Here is a 17,552-nt window from a genome sequence, read left to right as displayed (position 1 = left end):
TTTAGTCCAGGTTTGGGGTTGCCATCACTTCCAGAAGTGACTAAAATAATTGTCACAGGTCAAGGATTGCATGCACTTACAGTTCAGTCGGCTAACCTAACATCTGAAAAGACATTGTATGTCAAGAAACCACGTTCAAGGAATCAAAACAAAAGGCCCTGGAGGACCTAGAATCAATGGAAAGACCAAAATGCACTGAACTCGTGTATCATACCACATTTCCGTTAGTGAAATGTTTAGTATTAAATCTTTTTTATCCCAAAAATCATTAATCTGCATTCTGAATTAGTAAATGAGATTGTTCTATAAGAATATCCTTATTCTAGGGTTTAGTGTAGAGTCCTAATTCCTAAAGAAAACATGCTACGACTCTTCAGGGGTTCAATTTATTTATTTATAAAAAGGAGATCTTTAGGTTTGGAAACAAATAATAATTTGAATCACTATAGTGATATACAAGCTTTTTTTAAGAAAGGCTTTTATAATGCTATATTATTTCTAAAGAGCAGGAATTGCGCATATCTTCAGGTTACCACATTCACAGCCCTACATCCATCAACATGCCCGGCAACTGTCCAATTTATTAGTCTACTAGCCTCACGGAGAGCAACAAGAAATACCTCATTAAACTCCAACATCTGAGTAAACTGCGTTGACTTGTTGGAATCAGTATTTTAATAAAGGAGTTCACAGCTGTATTCCAGAAACGAAACCAGTTAGCCGTTTAATGCCTTGCTACTCCCAAACGTAACAGAACTGAGGATGCTGAAAATCTGAAACAAAAGCAGAAAATGCAGCAAAAACTCAGCAGTTTCCATAGCAATTTCTGTTTTTTTTTGTTTCAATGTACCATTTTCATCATCTCTCATAAATGGTGTTATGTAAACGTGCAAAATAATTGCTTTGACAGTGCACTAATACTGAACATAGCTGGCCTGCCAAATTCCACTTACTTCTGAAGTAATAACCGATTCTTGATTTGAGAATGTCATGTTTTTGTATGTTTTCTCAACCCTTAAAGCTAACTCACAATTCCATCTAATAAACTGAGTGATAGGTCACATTTCCATGATACCTAAAACACAAACGAGCTCATTCTCCCGATCAGTGCCCGGCACAGTACCTGCTATTCCATAGTACTGAGAGGTAGCGCAGGCCAGCCTGGAGGGGAAATAAGGCGAGAGCTCTACGGCATAACCATGTCGTGCAGGCACCCGGAAGGTTTTGACCAAGGCACTGTCCACCATCCTCACAATGTTAAAATGTCTAAAGTTAGTCGTCAGCTACGGAGACTTTACTTCTCCTCTCCAGTGCCTTGATCTGCGGAAGAGGAGGAGACTACACGCCCTGGATAGGAGGCCGTACGCTGAGCTTATCCGGAAATGTTGTTTAAGCCGAACCCCGCGATCTGTGAGCTCCAGGATAACAAAGCGTCGGGCTAGATGAACACAGCAGGCCAGGCAGCATCCTAGGAGCAGGAAAGCTGATGTTTCGGGCCTAGACCCTTCATCAGAAATGGAAGAGGGGAAGAGTGTTCTCCAGCGGGGAATGGAACCCGGAGCCTGCGAGCTGCAGCCGGGAATGGAACCCGAGGCCGGCGAGCTGCAGCCGGGAATGGAACCCGTTGCCCGCGAGCTGCAGCCGGGAATGGAACCCGGGGCCGGCGAGCTGCAGCCGGGAATGGAACCCGGGGCCGGCGAGCTGCAGCCGGGAATGGAACCCGGGGCCCGCGAGCGGCGATTAGAATGTGATTCTGCAGCTGCAGGGCCAGCCGGCGTGATTAGCGTTGCATTGACCCAAAGAAAACAAAGGTATCGTTTAGCTAATCATGCAGCAGGTACCGAGCGTTTAGATTTTGCCACGACAAAGTTACTCCAAACGGAAAACAAGGAAGACCGTGAAGTTACATTCATTCGGAAGCAAAATAACATTTACAGTAAAGTAGGAATGAGGGTGAATTAACAAGCACGATACAAGCAAAATGCTGCAGATGCTGTGGGGAAAAAAAACAGTGCTGGAAATACACTGCAGGTCAGGCGGAGTTAATGTTTGGAGTCGAAAATCTTCTCCATTCTGCCAGCCGCATCCGAACTGAAGTTTCCCGGCAACGTCAAATACCGAATACTGTTCATCATTTCCAAATCCCCGCCTAACCACATCGTAGCAAATCTCTATGTACTATTATAATAAAAGCAAAGTGGCGATGTAATTCAGCAGATTGCCAGGCATGTGTGGAGAGTAAAGTAATATCGGACTCGAAAATTAGCTTTCTCTCTCTCCAAATGCTGCCGGATCTGCTGTGTTTCTCTCGCCCCTGCTAATGTTTTTGTTTCCGATTTAAAGCATTCACGGTATTTTGCTTTTATTCCTTTGTAATGTTACCTTGACGGGTTTATGCTGAACGGCCACGTCTCTGAGCACTGGATCTCGAAGCTACTGCCATAGATATAAAGAATCACTTCAATTCACCACAAGAAACCTGGTCACCTGAGTTAGAGCTGATCTAAGAGAAGTTGACATGAATCTCCGATGAGGGGTCCAGTTTCAAATAATGTTCTCCATTTTCTGATCAAAGCACCAGTGTTTTGTAACTCGAGATAATGGGAACTGCAGATGCTGGAGAATCCAAGATAACCAAGTGTGAAGCTGGATGAACACAGCAGGCCAGGCAGCATCTCAGCTTGTGCTCCTGAGATGCCGCTTGGCCTGCTGTGTTCATCCAGCTCCACACTTGGTTATAGTGTTTTGTAACTATCTGCTTAGGAACCATAGATAACAAGGTATAGAGCTGGATGAACACAGCAGGCCAAGCAGCATCAGAGGAACAGGAAAGCTGATGTTTCTGGCCTAGACCGGTCTTCAGAAATGGGGGAGAGGAAGGGGCTGCGGAAATAAATAGAGAGGGGGGGAAGGTGGATAAAGGAGCAGATAGGTGGAGAGGAGATGTGTTCATCCAGCTCTAGACCTTGTTATCTCAGATTCTCCAGCATCGGCAGTTCCTACAATCTCTGCGTAGGAACCATAACTTCGTTTTAGAAAATACACAAGATGTGAGATCTAGGAGACTTGGAGAAGAAAACCTTACAATTCCATCATTTTGAATGACAAGCAGTATTATTTACTACATAACAACATTAAAACAGTAATGCAGTCTAGAACATATGCACAACATTTCTAACACTTGGAATTGCTGTAAATATTAGTGAAAGTCTGTAATGAACACTGCAGCACACTTCAAATAGCAAATGCAATTCAAGGCAGGTCCCATGAATTTTCCAGCAACTTCCCACAGATGTTGATTAGTATGGTGAGTCATCAATGCCATTAAACATTGCAGGGGATCATAATTCTTTGCCTTTGTCGATCTGGCCTTGAAACTCCATCTCAATAGCCATCATGGACTGCCTCAGTGACTGCGCTGGTTCTGAGTGATCACTGTCCTGTCTGGGTCCATGTTGCATTGGACTCTGAAGCATGAGCATAGCACATCACTAACAGTTAGCTATACCAAACTAAAACTGACCTTGAGTTTTTATCCCAAGTTCTTATCTTGTTCAGTTGCATCCAGCAAATACTGTTTGTGAGTGTTTCAACCCTCAATCTCCACCATACTGAACTCTTAATTGTGTACAGGCTTCTTTCAAACTGTCCACAGTTCTAGCACATCACTAGGAATGAGATGAGGAGAAGATGTTTCACTCAAAATGTTGTGAATCTGTTGTAGAGCATTGTGGCATCAAAACTGACATCATTGGAGGTGGATGCTCCACAAACATTTCCATACTCCATTATGGGGGAGCCCAGCATGTTGGTGCAAGAGATAAGCATTCAAAACAACCTTCACCCAGAAGGGCTGAGTGAATTAGCCATTTCAGACTCTTCTGCAGGTCCACAGTATCACTGATGTCAGTCTTGAATCAAATCAATTCATTCTACATAACTTCAAGAAATGGCTGGAAGCAATAGATACTGCAAAGGCAATAGCTCCTGACAACATTCCAGTAACAGAACTGAAGATCTATGCTCCAGAATTTGTTGTTCCAGTGGGGCTACAACACTGGCATCTACTGAATAATGTGGAAACTTGCCAAAATAGATCCTTATGCAAAAAGTGAGACAAATCCAAACACGCCAATTACTGCACCATCAGTCTATACTCCATCAGTAAAGTGATGGAAGGTGTCATCAACCATGTTATCAAATAGCCCTTGCTCAGTGATAATCTGCTCACTGATGCCCGGTTTGAGTTCTGCCAAGACCATGTGGATTTGGTTCGGGCATGGATAAAAGAACTGAGTTCCAGAAGTGAGGTGAGAGTGACTGCCCTTGACATCAAAGCTGCATTTGAACCAGTGTGTCCTTAGTAAAATTGTCATCAATGGGAATCAGGGTAAAATTTTTCGCTGGTTGTTCATACCTAGGACAAAGAAAAAATGGTTGTGGTTGTTGGAGGTAAGACACCTGAGCTCCAGGACATGTCTGCCAGAGTACCTCAGGGTAGTTTCGCAGCCCAACCATTTTGAATTCCATCATCAGTGACCTTCCCTGCATCATAAGGTTAGAGGTGGGGATATTCGCCGATGATTCCACAATGTTCAACACCATTTGTGATTCCTGTTGCATGAATTAAAAAATATGTTTTTTTATTCATTCACAGGATGTGGGCTTCACTGGTTAGGCTTACCTTTAAAACCCATCCCAAAATGCCCTGGAGAAGGTGGTGATCAACTGCCTGTTTGAACCGCTGCAGCACTTGAAATTTAGGCACATCTACAATTCTACTAGGAAGGCAACTGCAGGATTTTGAACCAGAAACAGTGAGGGACTGGCAATAAATTATCCAATTCAGGATGGTGAATGGTTGGAAAGGATCTTGCTTACATAAATCGCTGTGCAATCCACCAAGGTGGTCACTGGGAAATTCTTACCTCTCTAAAAACCATCTGTCAGGTTGATAACAAAATTTGAAAATTGCCAATGGTGTTGGACAGGAAAGGAAGGGCTACATTGTATCATAGTGAATTGAACTTACTGACTGTCTAGAATGATGTTTCGCCTACATCAGATAGTAGGTCAACATGAGAAACACATCACATGGAAGGTAATAATACGTCACCACTGCGGCCATACTGATCAGTTGGTCTTAAAGCTCATGTGGAAAGTGTCAATATTTCTCAGAATGAAAAAGGAAGCAGAAAGACATTGTCATGAGCAGAGCATGACTTAAAATATAACAGAGTTGGGAACTGGAAAAGATCTTTCGACACTGAGGTTCATTTTTAAGAATTAGAAAGCTCCAATGTACAGCAGGCAGACTTCCCTATTCCATCAGCATGTGAGAATACACTACATTTACTTCATTGCTGTTTTCCAATTGAGAGCAAACAAAAAAAGCCTATGATACATTTTACTCCAAAGTTAACTGTGTAGCTACAGTGCTGTCTGTCCCTTAGTCAAACCACATAGGCATTTACGAGACTGGTATTACATTCCTCAATGTTTAGGAATCCAAGTCCTCCTGAATGTGTCTGAATCTTACCTCTCGGAAATGCTGCCTGTATAGGAGCAGGAATCTAAATTGCGCAGAGAATGCTGAACCAAATTAGCCACTTTACCTCTGTATTCACAATACAATTAGTAAAATTAAACTATCAAAGACCCCAATAATTACCCCAATGGTTCCCAACTAGACTTTTGAATAAATGATCCCCGACTTTATGAATAATTAATTCCAGACACCTGTTCTGTATCTCAAACAAAAGACATTTATTTGTTAAATATTCAATAACTTTAGCAGAGTTTAAAAAGCACAAGCTGATTGATGTCTGTGCTTTAAATGTAAAATGCTTGTTTTCAGCCCCTATTCACACAAAAGACAGATGAACAAATAAAGCCAAGAGATAAAATAAAAGCAAATAACAAAACTGGTCAGATTACTTAAATGTTTTTCATGAATGCATTGTCTCATGGGCATAAATATGAACTCCTTGACTGCTTTCCTGGAACTACCCATTAGGATCACCTTCTCCTCTCAGTTCACTCAGATATAGGTAGTAATATTTCTAACTCAATTTTCTACTATTTGGGCTTCCAGAAGCTGGTGTGACGAACTAGGCAGAATGTGTCAAATCTTCATGCTGTCATATTAGCAGCCAAGCTCATCTCAGGAAACATAGTTCAACAAAAGCATGGTGTCTCAGTGATGAGCACTGCTGCCTCACAGCTCTGGGAAGCTGGGGTTGATTCCACCCTGGGGTGACTGTCTGTGTGGAGTATGTACATTTTCCCCGTGTCTTTGTGAATTTCCTCAGAGCTACGGTTTGCTCCCGCCATCCAAATATACACAGGTTAGGTGGATTGACAATGCTAAAGTGCCCGTAATGTCCCAGGATGTGCAGGTTGTCAAGATTAACCATGGGAAATTCAGGAATAGCATAGAAGGGTAGGTTTGCACCTCTGTGAAGGGGTGGTGGGTCTCAGGGCTGAATGACCTGCTTCCACACTGTAGATATTCTGTGATTTTAAAACAACTTCAATTCTGGTCAAAATTATTTATGGGTGAGAATAGGTTCATGTTCTTTGTGAACAGGTCCAACCAATCTTTTGTCCCCTTCACTGTCCAGCCACACTATCTGATTTGTTTTTCCTTTATTCATTCACAGGATGAGGGCATTGCTGCTAGGCAGCATTTATTACCCATCCCTAATTTCCCAGAGGACAGTTTAGAATCAATCACATTGCTGTGGGTCTGGAGCCACATGTAGGCCAGACCAGGTAAGGATGGCAGATTTACTTCCCTAAGGGACATTAGTGAACCAGATGGGTTTTCTGACAATTGGCAATGGACAATGGATTCATGGTCATCATTAGGTTCTTAATTCCAGATATTTTATTGAATTCAAATTCCACCATCTGCCATGGTGGAAATATAACCCTGGTCCCCAGAACATTATCTCGGTCTCTGGATTAACAGTCCAGTGATAATACCACTACGCCATCACTTCCCCCTGTGCTGTCACTTTGTTTCAGGAGGTCTGAAGGGTGCACCCAGAACTGGAAAGAGCATGTGGTCAAAGTGAAGCAGAAACTGGGCATTTGGGAACAATGGTCTCTCTCCATTGTAGGTAAGGACCTACTGTGTGAGGTGTTCTCCATGTTTCTGGACATGGTGCAGTTATAGCCCAGTCTGCTCTGACGTGGTGGTCACCCTATCTTCCAGTTTCTTAGGAGTTCATAAATGGGCCAAATTCATAGAAAGACGACATAAAATTCTCTGCAAAAATGGGGATAAAAATGTGCTAAATGTCACTTGCATCCTAATGCCCAATTTGTATGCAGCTGTGTCAAGCATGTTGACTCTCAGTTAAGCTACAGATCTAACTGATCTCAGTGTTGTGAAGGATGCCTGCATCTGTACTGCATTGAACCTTCCAGTTAATTGGATAATGACAACCAAAAATCACTTGTATGAAAACTTCCAACAGGCAGGAGAATATTCTCAAGATGGCTGTGATGGAGGAGATAGTACCACCCACCTCATTCTGAAATTTTCCTTTGAAAAGTAAGAACAGGAGCAGTTTTTGTAAAGGTACATGCTGAACAATCCAAAAACAGTGAAATTTATATTTATGTTGCATCTTTAACATCATGAAGTGTTTCAAGGCATTTCAGAAGAATGTTACAATACAAAGAATGACACAGAGTCACATTTGGAGGTATTAGTCCAAATGTGCAAACATTTGGTCAAATGGATTTTAAGAAAATATCTTGATATGATCTCAGTAGAAATTCCAAATTTTATTGATTGAACTTCAAGTCCTCTCAGAACCTCTCTTCTCAGAGCATTAACCTGGCCCTCTGGATTACTCATCCATTATATTGTATTACTACTGTCCTTGTCCCAGATCTGCTTTAATATTCTGACTGCTTGTTTCTGTGAGGTATCACATACATAAAACCCAATATCACCATCCTACAACCTATGGTAACATGGCATCCCTGAAGTGACCCAGACAGAAATTCAAACTCCTTAATTCCCATTCCCAAATATTTCTAGAGTAACATATAAGTCAACTGCAGACGTTTCACCTAAACTAAGAAGCTTAGAAAAGAGCCTCCCATTATTTAATTCTTTCCCACTTCTAACTCCAGGTAGGATACTGCTCAGAGAGTTGTTGCAGACTTGATGGGCTAAATGGCCTCTTTTTGTACTGTAGGGATTCTATGACTCTTACTATATAAGCACAGGCCTCCTCTGAATTGTTTGTTTAACAGCCCCTCATACCAAATGGTCCAATAAACTTACCTTTAAATCTTCAATTCTCAAAACCAAAAGTTATACTTCTAAAACATTTTTTGCAAATGTCTTGAAGGAGGAAAATGAGACAGACAAGTGTGGGGAGGGAATTCTTGAATTTGGGACCTAGGTATGGCCACTTTTGGTGGAGAAAATGGTTAGAAATCACAAAAGGACAGAATTAGAGCAGCACATTTATTTCAGAGGATTGTCAGGTTAGAGGAAATTCCAAAGGCAAGGCACAGCAAGGGCATGGAGGGATTTGAAAACAAAGGCGAGGATTTTAAAATTAAGATATTGCTTGACTGCAGTATTTGACAGTCTGCAGGCAGTCCACTGTAATGCATAACAAGAGAAACATCAACTAATCCTGGAGTCTGTGAAATTTGTACTTTGGTCAGTCTGAGACCTGCTGGTCTTCCAAAGCAAAGAGCTATCTCTGACCAAATAGTGCAGTCTGGCACATTTCAAGGTTCAGGACCAAGTGCTAAAAGATTACTAAAGCTTGGAGCAGTCAATGCTCATTGGGGTAAGGCCACTGCATAAGGCCCTCATGCCACAGAACGGCAATGGGCGAGAGGTCATGTAAAACTGCATGGGATGTATAACATAAAATGAATATAATAAATATAACCTGTTAATGTAAGTTTAGTGAGGAACCTTGGAGTACATGTTCTGTATTGAAAAATTAACTTTTATGTTTTGTCATGAAGCTGAATTACTATATAACGTTTCTCTACAAATTAAATAAATAAAGTGTCTTATGGGGGATAAAATATCATACCGTACTGGTTAGTCGATTTGAGCCAATGAAGCCAATGAAGGATTATTCCACTGCACAACATCGTGGGCCAAATGGCCTGTACTGTGCTGTACTTTTCTATGTTCTATGTTCTATACCAGACTCACCTGGCATTGTGGGACTGTCTTGACATTCCCAGGGTCAAGAAATCTGCTTGTTGAACTGTGTGCAACTTGCGATCAATTGGGACCAGTGTACCAATTTGCTGCAACATTGTTATCAGTCTCATAAGTGTAAATTGTATAAATATACACAAAATCATGGAAATCAAGATTGAAGATAAACTCCCACAATATTCTGTATAAAATTCCATTTTACTTATCCAATCACTGCAAATCAATGGTTTCTTCCATATAACGTCAGAAATTACACGACACCAGGTTGTAGTCCAATAGGTTTATTTGAAATCACAAGCTTTTAGAACGCTGTTCCTTTGTCATTTCACTGTCAGTTTACCTGACAAAGGAGCATATGGGACTATAATGTTATGTTGTGACTTCAGACTTTGTCCACCCCAGTCCAACCCTGCACCTCCACATTATGGCTACCATTCTCCAATATACTGTATGGCATATGGGATACAACAGATTCCACCATGCCCTGCTAACAATGCCACAAGGGGTAAACATTTGACACAGAACATTATGAACAGCAGCAAATCAGCTGAAGATTGACAAAGATTTACGTAAAACCACACCAGCTTTGCTCTCTAATAAATGCTATCCAACTACCAATCACCTGCCATAATTTAAATTATGATTTGATTAATGATCCTGCTGCAGAAAATAATCATATCATTCATGCTCCATAAAACTGTAACAGCATTAGCAATATATTACTCAGCAATATTTGTGTTCACCATCCAAACTTTTCAGGCCAAGTCTTATGTTTAGACATAAGTTGGCTTCTAGAAAAACCTGGCAAGCAATGTACATAGCTGTATCTGTGGCATTAAAACATCACATTGCTAGAATGTTAGGTACGTCATTCCTAATGAATTACTAGTCACATTGAAATTTCAAATTCTTTAAACATGGTTTAATATTTGACAACTGTGCTACATATTTGGTTAAAGCAATTTCTTTTCGTAGAGGGACCAACAGTTGTATCTCACAAAGAAGACATGAATGTAAAGATAGGGATGGCTGTCAGGTTCGAACATTGTAAATAAATGTTTTACTTTTTTCATGAAAAGGAGTTGTTCAATAAATATTTTAGTGGGAGGTAATTATTCAGTTGGTTGGATGACTAATGTGTGGATCAGAACACCAACATCATGGAGTCAATCCCTGCTCCAGGAATAAAGGCAAAATACTGCAGATGCTGGAAATCTGAAACAAGTACAGAGAATGCTGAAGAAACTCAGCAGGCCTGGTGACACGGGTATGAATCTTCCTTTTCACAGATGCTGTCAGACCTGTTGAGTTTCTCTTGCATCTTCTGTGTTTGTAAAAACCAAAAGAACTGTGGATGCTGTAAACCAGAAACAAAAGCAAAGTTGCTGGAAAAGCTCAGCAGGTCTGGCAGCATCTGTGGAGAATAAAACAGAATTAATGTTTCGGGTCCGATGACCTCTGAGGAAGGGTTAACTCTGTTTTCTCTGTGTTTGTTCCTGCTCTAGCTAATGTAGGCATGGACCAACCTCGTCTGCTTACCCAATGTACAGAAAAATGGTGGTAGTTTGGCAAATAATTGTCAAGGACCTGCCTTCTGACAGACCACTAAAGAAGATGATTGCTTTTAAAGTTTGGAAAATGCTGTGGAAAACCAAGTAATGTCAGTGCGTCAAATAATACCTTGACTGCCCACCAGATGGCATCAGGAAACAATGTCAAAAAGTGGCAAATTCGTAACATGACTGACCCTCTTGAATTAGTTTCCCGGAATGGATCTGTGTTTCTCCTGATAGGCTGGAAGACCTACCGGTTTTAAATTCATCTTCATATTAGCATGTACTTACTCACCTTGTCACTTCCATCTTTATTACCCTATATTTTATACAAATAATTAACTTGAATTTTAAAACTCAACATCAGGGGAAAATACATTTTGCTTCTATGTTTTTCTTTGTTTTTTAAAATATCCTGACAGTGGTTTGTGTAATAATAATATAAATGCAGTGAAGTGTGCATTATCCAGCACACCATCAACCAGAATGCTCCATCAGCAGGAGCCTCAGACATTGCCCCCAGGTGTCACTGTCACGACAGGAACGAGTGCTCTTGTCAGAATTAAATGACTGTAAAAGAAGGTGGTTGAAGTATTTTTCCTTCAATGTTTACAATTAAAAGAGTGAAATGTGAAGACAATCTAAAATACAATGAGTTGCAGTATACTTTATGAGATGCTTTTAATTTAACCCTACCATTGCCTCGGATATTTTTGCTCGATCCCAGGGTATGGCAGATAATGCCAATTTTACAATAAATTTTATTGAGAAATATTCATAATAAGAATATATATCATTCATTTACACCTGCCTAAGCATAATGATTCAGTAAACTTATTACGTTATTTTCCTATCTAATTTTTGTCCAGTTTTGCATTTCTCAAAGGGATGAAATGCTACCGTCTGATATTGGCATCAACGTTCATTTAAGTACAGTACAGCCAACTACAACTGTAGATACTCCTGTTTGACCTCACAGGTGTATTTTACCTGCAAATACTTGTCCTATTGCATCAAGATAATATTTATGTTTACTGTATTGAAGATGGAAAAAGCTATGGCTTGCCTACTAACCAAAAGCAGCACATTTAAATTGCACCATTAGCTTGGAAGTAACTCTGGTAACATTCATAAAACAAAAAAAAGCAGAACCATGGATGCTAGAAATTTGTGGAGAGAAGATGCTACCAGACCTGCTCAGTTTTTTTCAGTAATTTCTGTTTCTGGTAACTCTCATGTTTCCCCTATAATCAACAGTGATACATTAAATAATAGATCAATGATACACCGATGATTACACATTATATTCCAACATATTCAAGCTATTACAAACCCTGTGCACAGCTTCATATGTATAATGCTCTTTCATCAACCTCACTTCTAAAAACCCTCAATTGTCTCCCTATGTCATACAACTCTGACTTTCAGTTCTGAAGAAGTCATATTGGCTTGGAAACATTAATTATTTTTCTCCAGCATTTTCTGTTTTTTTTTAAATTTCTGGTTGGACCTTAGCTTTTAAGTGAGGATGAGAATTCTGAACTGGGAAACCACGATCTATACCCAGATTTTATTTGTGCTAATCTACACTGCCAACTCATTCCCCTGCCTTCCTCTTTTACTTGAGTCCTGAATCCACTTCTGAATCTTAGTTTCTGTCTCCTGTCTTTGGCTCTGACACCTACTTTCTGTTACTTCACCTTCAGTCCCAATCACTGGACTCCTACCCAGAGAGAAAAACCAGTGAAAAACCAGTAACACTTGGTCACACTGGACCTCAATTTTCAAACATACTCCAATATAGCTGTAGGTCTCATTCACAAGTTTTACTTTTTTTTCAATTCTTGATCGTTTTCCTCTCTGCCCTCCCAAATGCCGACACCTAGACCCCTTTTTTTCTCTGCTTCCTACTCAGAATCAGCAGCAGGAATCTAAGAGGATCCGCTGCTGAAAGTGGAATTTACAGGCTGTAGATTTCACAGGCTGCTTGTATAGTCATTCTGGGGGGAAGCTGTAGGAGTTGGCAACATACATGCTTATTGCCTGAAAACAAAAACATGCCGGAAATCACAGTGGGTCAGTCTGTATCCATGAAGAGAGAGAGAGAGAGAGAGAGAGCAAGTTTCAAGTCTTGATGACTCTTCATTAGAGCTGGTAAGCCAAACTTACTGCTTGGCTGCATTTATTCATGGAGCACTGGGCAGCCCAGTCATCATAAATCTATGCAAATTGTTTTCCTATGATGGGCATATATCTTTTTTAAAATCATTTGTAGGATGTGACTCTTGTGCGCAGAGCCGAAATTTATTACTCTTATCTAATTGCCTTTTAGAAAGTGATGGTAAGCTGCCATTGTGAACTGCTGCAGTCCATTTGTTATAGGTAGGCCCACACTGCCACTGATGTAGGACTACTGGAAAGAAGATACTGCGGACAGTTGCTTAGTAAAATCTGCTGGTAAAATACAAAAATTCTGAAACGGAGAAGCAGGACTGCAGGTTGCAAAACAATAATGTGGGCCTTGCAGCCCTGAATAGTTTCACTGCCCCTTCACAACTTACTGGTAACATGAGAATCCTACACTTTCCTCCATTCAACTGACCAACAGAAAGAACTTACATTTATGAAGCACACGTTGTGCCCTCATGAGATCCCAAAGCGCATGTCAGTAAATAAAGTTTGTTTTTGAAGTGCACATAATATTGTAATGTAATAAATGCAGCAACCAATGTGTACCCAGCAAACTTACTCAAAAACCCAGTGAGATAATGGCTACACAGATAATCACAGGTTGGTTGAGAGATACATATTGGCCACAAAACTAGGGCAAACACCCACACTCTTTGAAATAATGCCATGTGAACTTCTGCTTGCGAGGATAGATGGGACCTTGATTTGAAGTTATCGGCAAAATATGGCGTATCCAAAAGTGCAACACAATCAGTACCTACATTTTATGCTTATGACCTAGAGTGGTACGTGGCCATATCTCAACCTTACAGTTCTAGAGAAGAGTTATATTGCACTCGCAATGTTTACTCTGATTCTCACCAGCGAAGCTACCATTCCTGCTGGGATTTTTCAGCATTTTCTGTGTTTGTTTTAAACCTACCAGCACTGTCTCAGGAGAAAATACTGTCAACTGGACCAGAGCTGACTTAAAACAGCGAAAACTGACCCCACCCCCTTAAAACTAAGCAATACTTCTGTTACCAGCTCATAATAAAGTTTTACACATAATGTTTGAATCAACTATGTCTCAAGTCAACAAATTTTGAAATTGTAGTAATCTGGACTCTGCTGGATCCTTATTAAGAAAAGTATTTAATTACATTTTCAATTAGTTGAATGTTTTTGCAGAATAACAACATATCCACCCTGTTTCTTTGGTGCTCAAAATGAATGCTGTGTCTTTTTATAGGTGATTAAAAGCTCAAGCTGCCTGAATATAGTTAGTATTGCAGGTGGTTTGGATAACCAGCCAAAAACAGCCAAATGTTCAGCCAATGTAAACAATCTCAAGAGCTTGCTGTGAATTAAACGTGGAAGTATTGGCTGAATCTGTGGCACTGTTAGTACTGGTAATGTGTTGCAAAAAAAATTGAAAAGAAATCAAAGACCTATTACATAATTATATAGAACGGCAATTTATGGAATTCACTGAGATGATCGAGGCATTTTTGATCAACAGAGTTTTTGCATAATCATAAATATTGTAACAAGAGATTTCTATACTTAATGATTTTTTTCTGATACAATACCATGAATAGAGAATGACATAATGGTTCAATATTTTGATTCATCGTGAGACCAGTTGAGGAAGTGTTTTACGTTAAATGTTGATTCTCAAACTACAGTACTGTAATATTACCAGAAATAGTTTATGAAAACAAAACTGAATAGCTGGAAACTTGAGGAATGGGGTTCAACTCCTACTCTCTCAATTTTGGCAGTTCTCAGTGATAAATCTGGGTGGAGCATTAGTTGTTATTTCCTGGACGCAATGAGTTAGAGTATTTGATGAAAAGGAGTTGTGTCTGACACTGTATAATTAGCAAGGCCTTAATTTAGCTTGCTGTCAGTTTAAATGCAAAGAAAACCTCTAACCACGCACACAACTAACCGGCTGTATTAGATTCTTCCTGTTCAGTTTCAATACAAACAATTCCTCAGAACTGGAATATTACCCTTTATATTGTCATCTTCTTCCCAGTATAGCAACGCACAAACTGTTTATGGAAATCTCCTCTTCCAGTTTTATGGCAAGTCTGCCTTTTCCTGGTATTACTTTTGTTAAGTCAAATTCATATAGTTTGTAAAATTACATGACCAGTATTTCCACTTGAAAATTACAGTATTTACAATAAAATTCATCTTGTCTTCACACAGCATACTGAAATGCTTCAACATGATTTTAATATTCTTAATAATCACAATATACATTCACTGCACAACTAGTCTGAGTGTATCTACAGTTTTCAGCCCTGGTGTATGATAGCTGAAAGGCTACAAAAGCCATGCACACGTCATCTACAGTTGTTTGTTTAAAGTTCAGCATTTGGCTGAAAATGTCTGTGGTTAGAAAATATTATATATTGCATATTAAATTTGGAATGGGATATAGGATTCCGTCAGGAGCACAAAAGCTGACGTTTCGGGCCTAGACCCACCAATTCCATTTTGATTTAGCCACTTTCTGCTTCCCCCACCCTTCCCTCATACTTGATGCTTTGCATTACCCATAATGGTCTTTGCATGTAAATAATTAATTGGCTGCATTGAGAATAGTTAGTCAAAGGAAAATATATCATGGTGATTGATTTAATTTATTGTCTCATGTAGCTAAGTACAGTGAAAAGCTTTGTTTATGAGCTGTACAGGCAGATCATATTCAGCAAGGACACATAGATCATTGGGTGAAAAAAAAGTTAGACAGAGGTATATGTTATGAAGTTGCATAGAGTTCATGAATTAGAAGGATTGTAAGAAAGCTGATATGTCATCCAAGATATGTAAGCAGAGGGTTTTTGAAAATCAGGGTGAGAGCAAACTGCCATCTGAGACATAAGCATCTAGCTCTCTCAAGAAATCAATAAGCTGTCTAAGAAAGCACCATGTATCCATAAGAGGTACCATGACACTGTTAGTTAAGAGTCCTCACAGAAGAATTCATAGAGAAAACATCCCTAACAGCAAGATTAGTAGAATAAACGTGTTTATGATTGGAACGATAGCGGAGAAGGTAGAGCATTCCCAAACTTTGAGAGACAAAGTTTTAATTTTTTTTCTTATTACACGGGTTATATAAGGGGGACTTGTGTTTAGTGGAACAGCATACCAGTAGAATTTTGTTCAGTTAGGAAATGGTTAGGAGTTGGGGGAATTATTCAGTTTGTTAGTAATTCTGTTAATGCATTCACTGTTAGCATTAAATAAATAAATTGTTACTTGTTACTTATAAAGTAAATATCAGGGATTTTCTTTCATTTAACCGCACTTTTTCACAGATTAGGCGAGGTGAGGCAAGCTTCTTTGGATGATTTGGGTTTAATTATTGGAAGAGGACCTCTACTCCTGCTTCTAAGTTTTAGAGCAGATTTGTAGGTTGTGTTGTGAATGTTATTGTTAGTTGGCTCCTGCTGTAACAGACTGGGAGCTTGTGTTTCAACTTTAATTATCAGAGAGGTTCGACCTCCTCTCCATACCACTTGCAAGTTACATCGCGCAGGGTGTGCACTAGGCAAGATCGGCATTAGCAAGATCGGCATATTTTGAAGTTAGAGAATCCATTCATCAATCTAGTAATGGCAAAGAAAAGCAATTCTTGAAGCTGTTGGTACATGTGTTCAGGCTTCTCTATGTTCTGCTTGACTGAAGTGGTTATGGGAGAGCATTGCTGGATGTAATGGGTCTTTAATCATGTTGGCAGCCTTTCCACAGCAACAGGCCATGTAAATGGAGTCCACGGATGGGAGGTTAGTTTCCATGATGGTCTGGACTGTGCCCACACCTTCTGCAGCTTCTGATGGTTCTGGGCAGAGCAGTTGCCATACACCTGGACTTTCAATGGTGCATCTGTAAAGGTTGGCGAGAGATCTTGTGGGCATGCCAAATTTCCTGAGCTGTCTGAGGAAACAGAGATGTTGTGTGTCTTCTTGACAGTCACATCTATGTCGAAAGTCCAGGACAGGTTGTCAGTTATCGTCCCTCTGAGGAACTTGATGCTCTCCAGCCTCTCAACCTCAGCACCACTGATGTTTGGGGGTGTGTTCTCCCCTCTTTCTGAAATCAATGATCAATTCATTAGTTTTGCTGACATTGAGCGATGTTGTTCTTGTTGCACCACATCACCAAGCTCTCTATCTCCTTTCTGTATTCTGACTCATCGCTGGCTGATATCTGTCCTACCACAGTGGTGCCATCAGCAAACTTATGGATGGCGTTCATTCAGAATTTGGCATCCACGGATGTACAGGGAGTACAGTAGGGGGTTGAGAACGCATCCTGGGGGGGGGAGAGGGGGGGCTCCAGTGTTGAGTGTTATCATGGAGGAGGTGCAGTTGTCAATCTTCACTGATTGTGGTCTGTGGGTCAGAAGCATGAGGATCCAGTTGCAGAGGTGGTGGTGAGAAAGCCATTCGGTTTTATGTAAGAGTACTAAAGGATATAAAGTCCGGTTCTCAATAGACTTGCCAGCTTTGGCTGGAAATATTCCAGATGTCATCACGTGACCTTCTATCGTAAAGTGCCCTTCCGCCAGACTGAACATACCAATTATCAGCGAG

At 40.2% G+C, this 17,552-nt stretch overlaps 1 protein-coding gene across 1 annotated transcript in view; it reads right to left on the bottom strand.

Annotated features, from left to right (window-relative positions):
• Positions 1 to 2,071, bottom strand: part of pex7 (peroxisomal biogenesis factor 7) — a 75,980-nt gene extending 73,909 nt beyond the window's left edge. The window contains exon 1 of the mRNA XM_048531944.2: positions 1,124 to 2,071. Within this exon, the coding sequence (XP_048387901.1) occupies positions 1,124 to 1,247 (124 nt within the window). The 5' untranslated portion in view covers positions 1,248 to 2,071. The remainder of the gene's footprint in view (positions 1 to 1,123) is intronic.
• Positions 2,072 to 17,552: the final 15,481 nt, after the last annotated feature.

Source organism: Stegostoma tigrinum, chromosome 4, assembly GCF_030684315.1.
Source record: "Stegostoma tigrinum isolate sSteTig4 chromosome 4, sSteTig4.hap1, whole genome shotgun sequence".
Taxonomy (NCBI): Eukaryota; Metazoa; Chordata; class Chondrichthyes; order Orectolobiformes; family Stegostomatidae; genus Stegostoma; species Stegostoma tigrinum.
The sequence above is the reverse complement of the archived record's forward strand: the minus strand, read 5'-3'. Positions and strand labels throughout refer to the sequence as shown.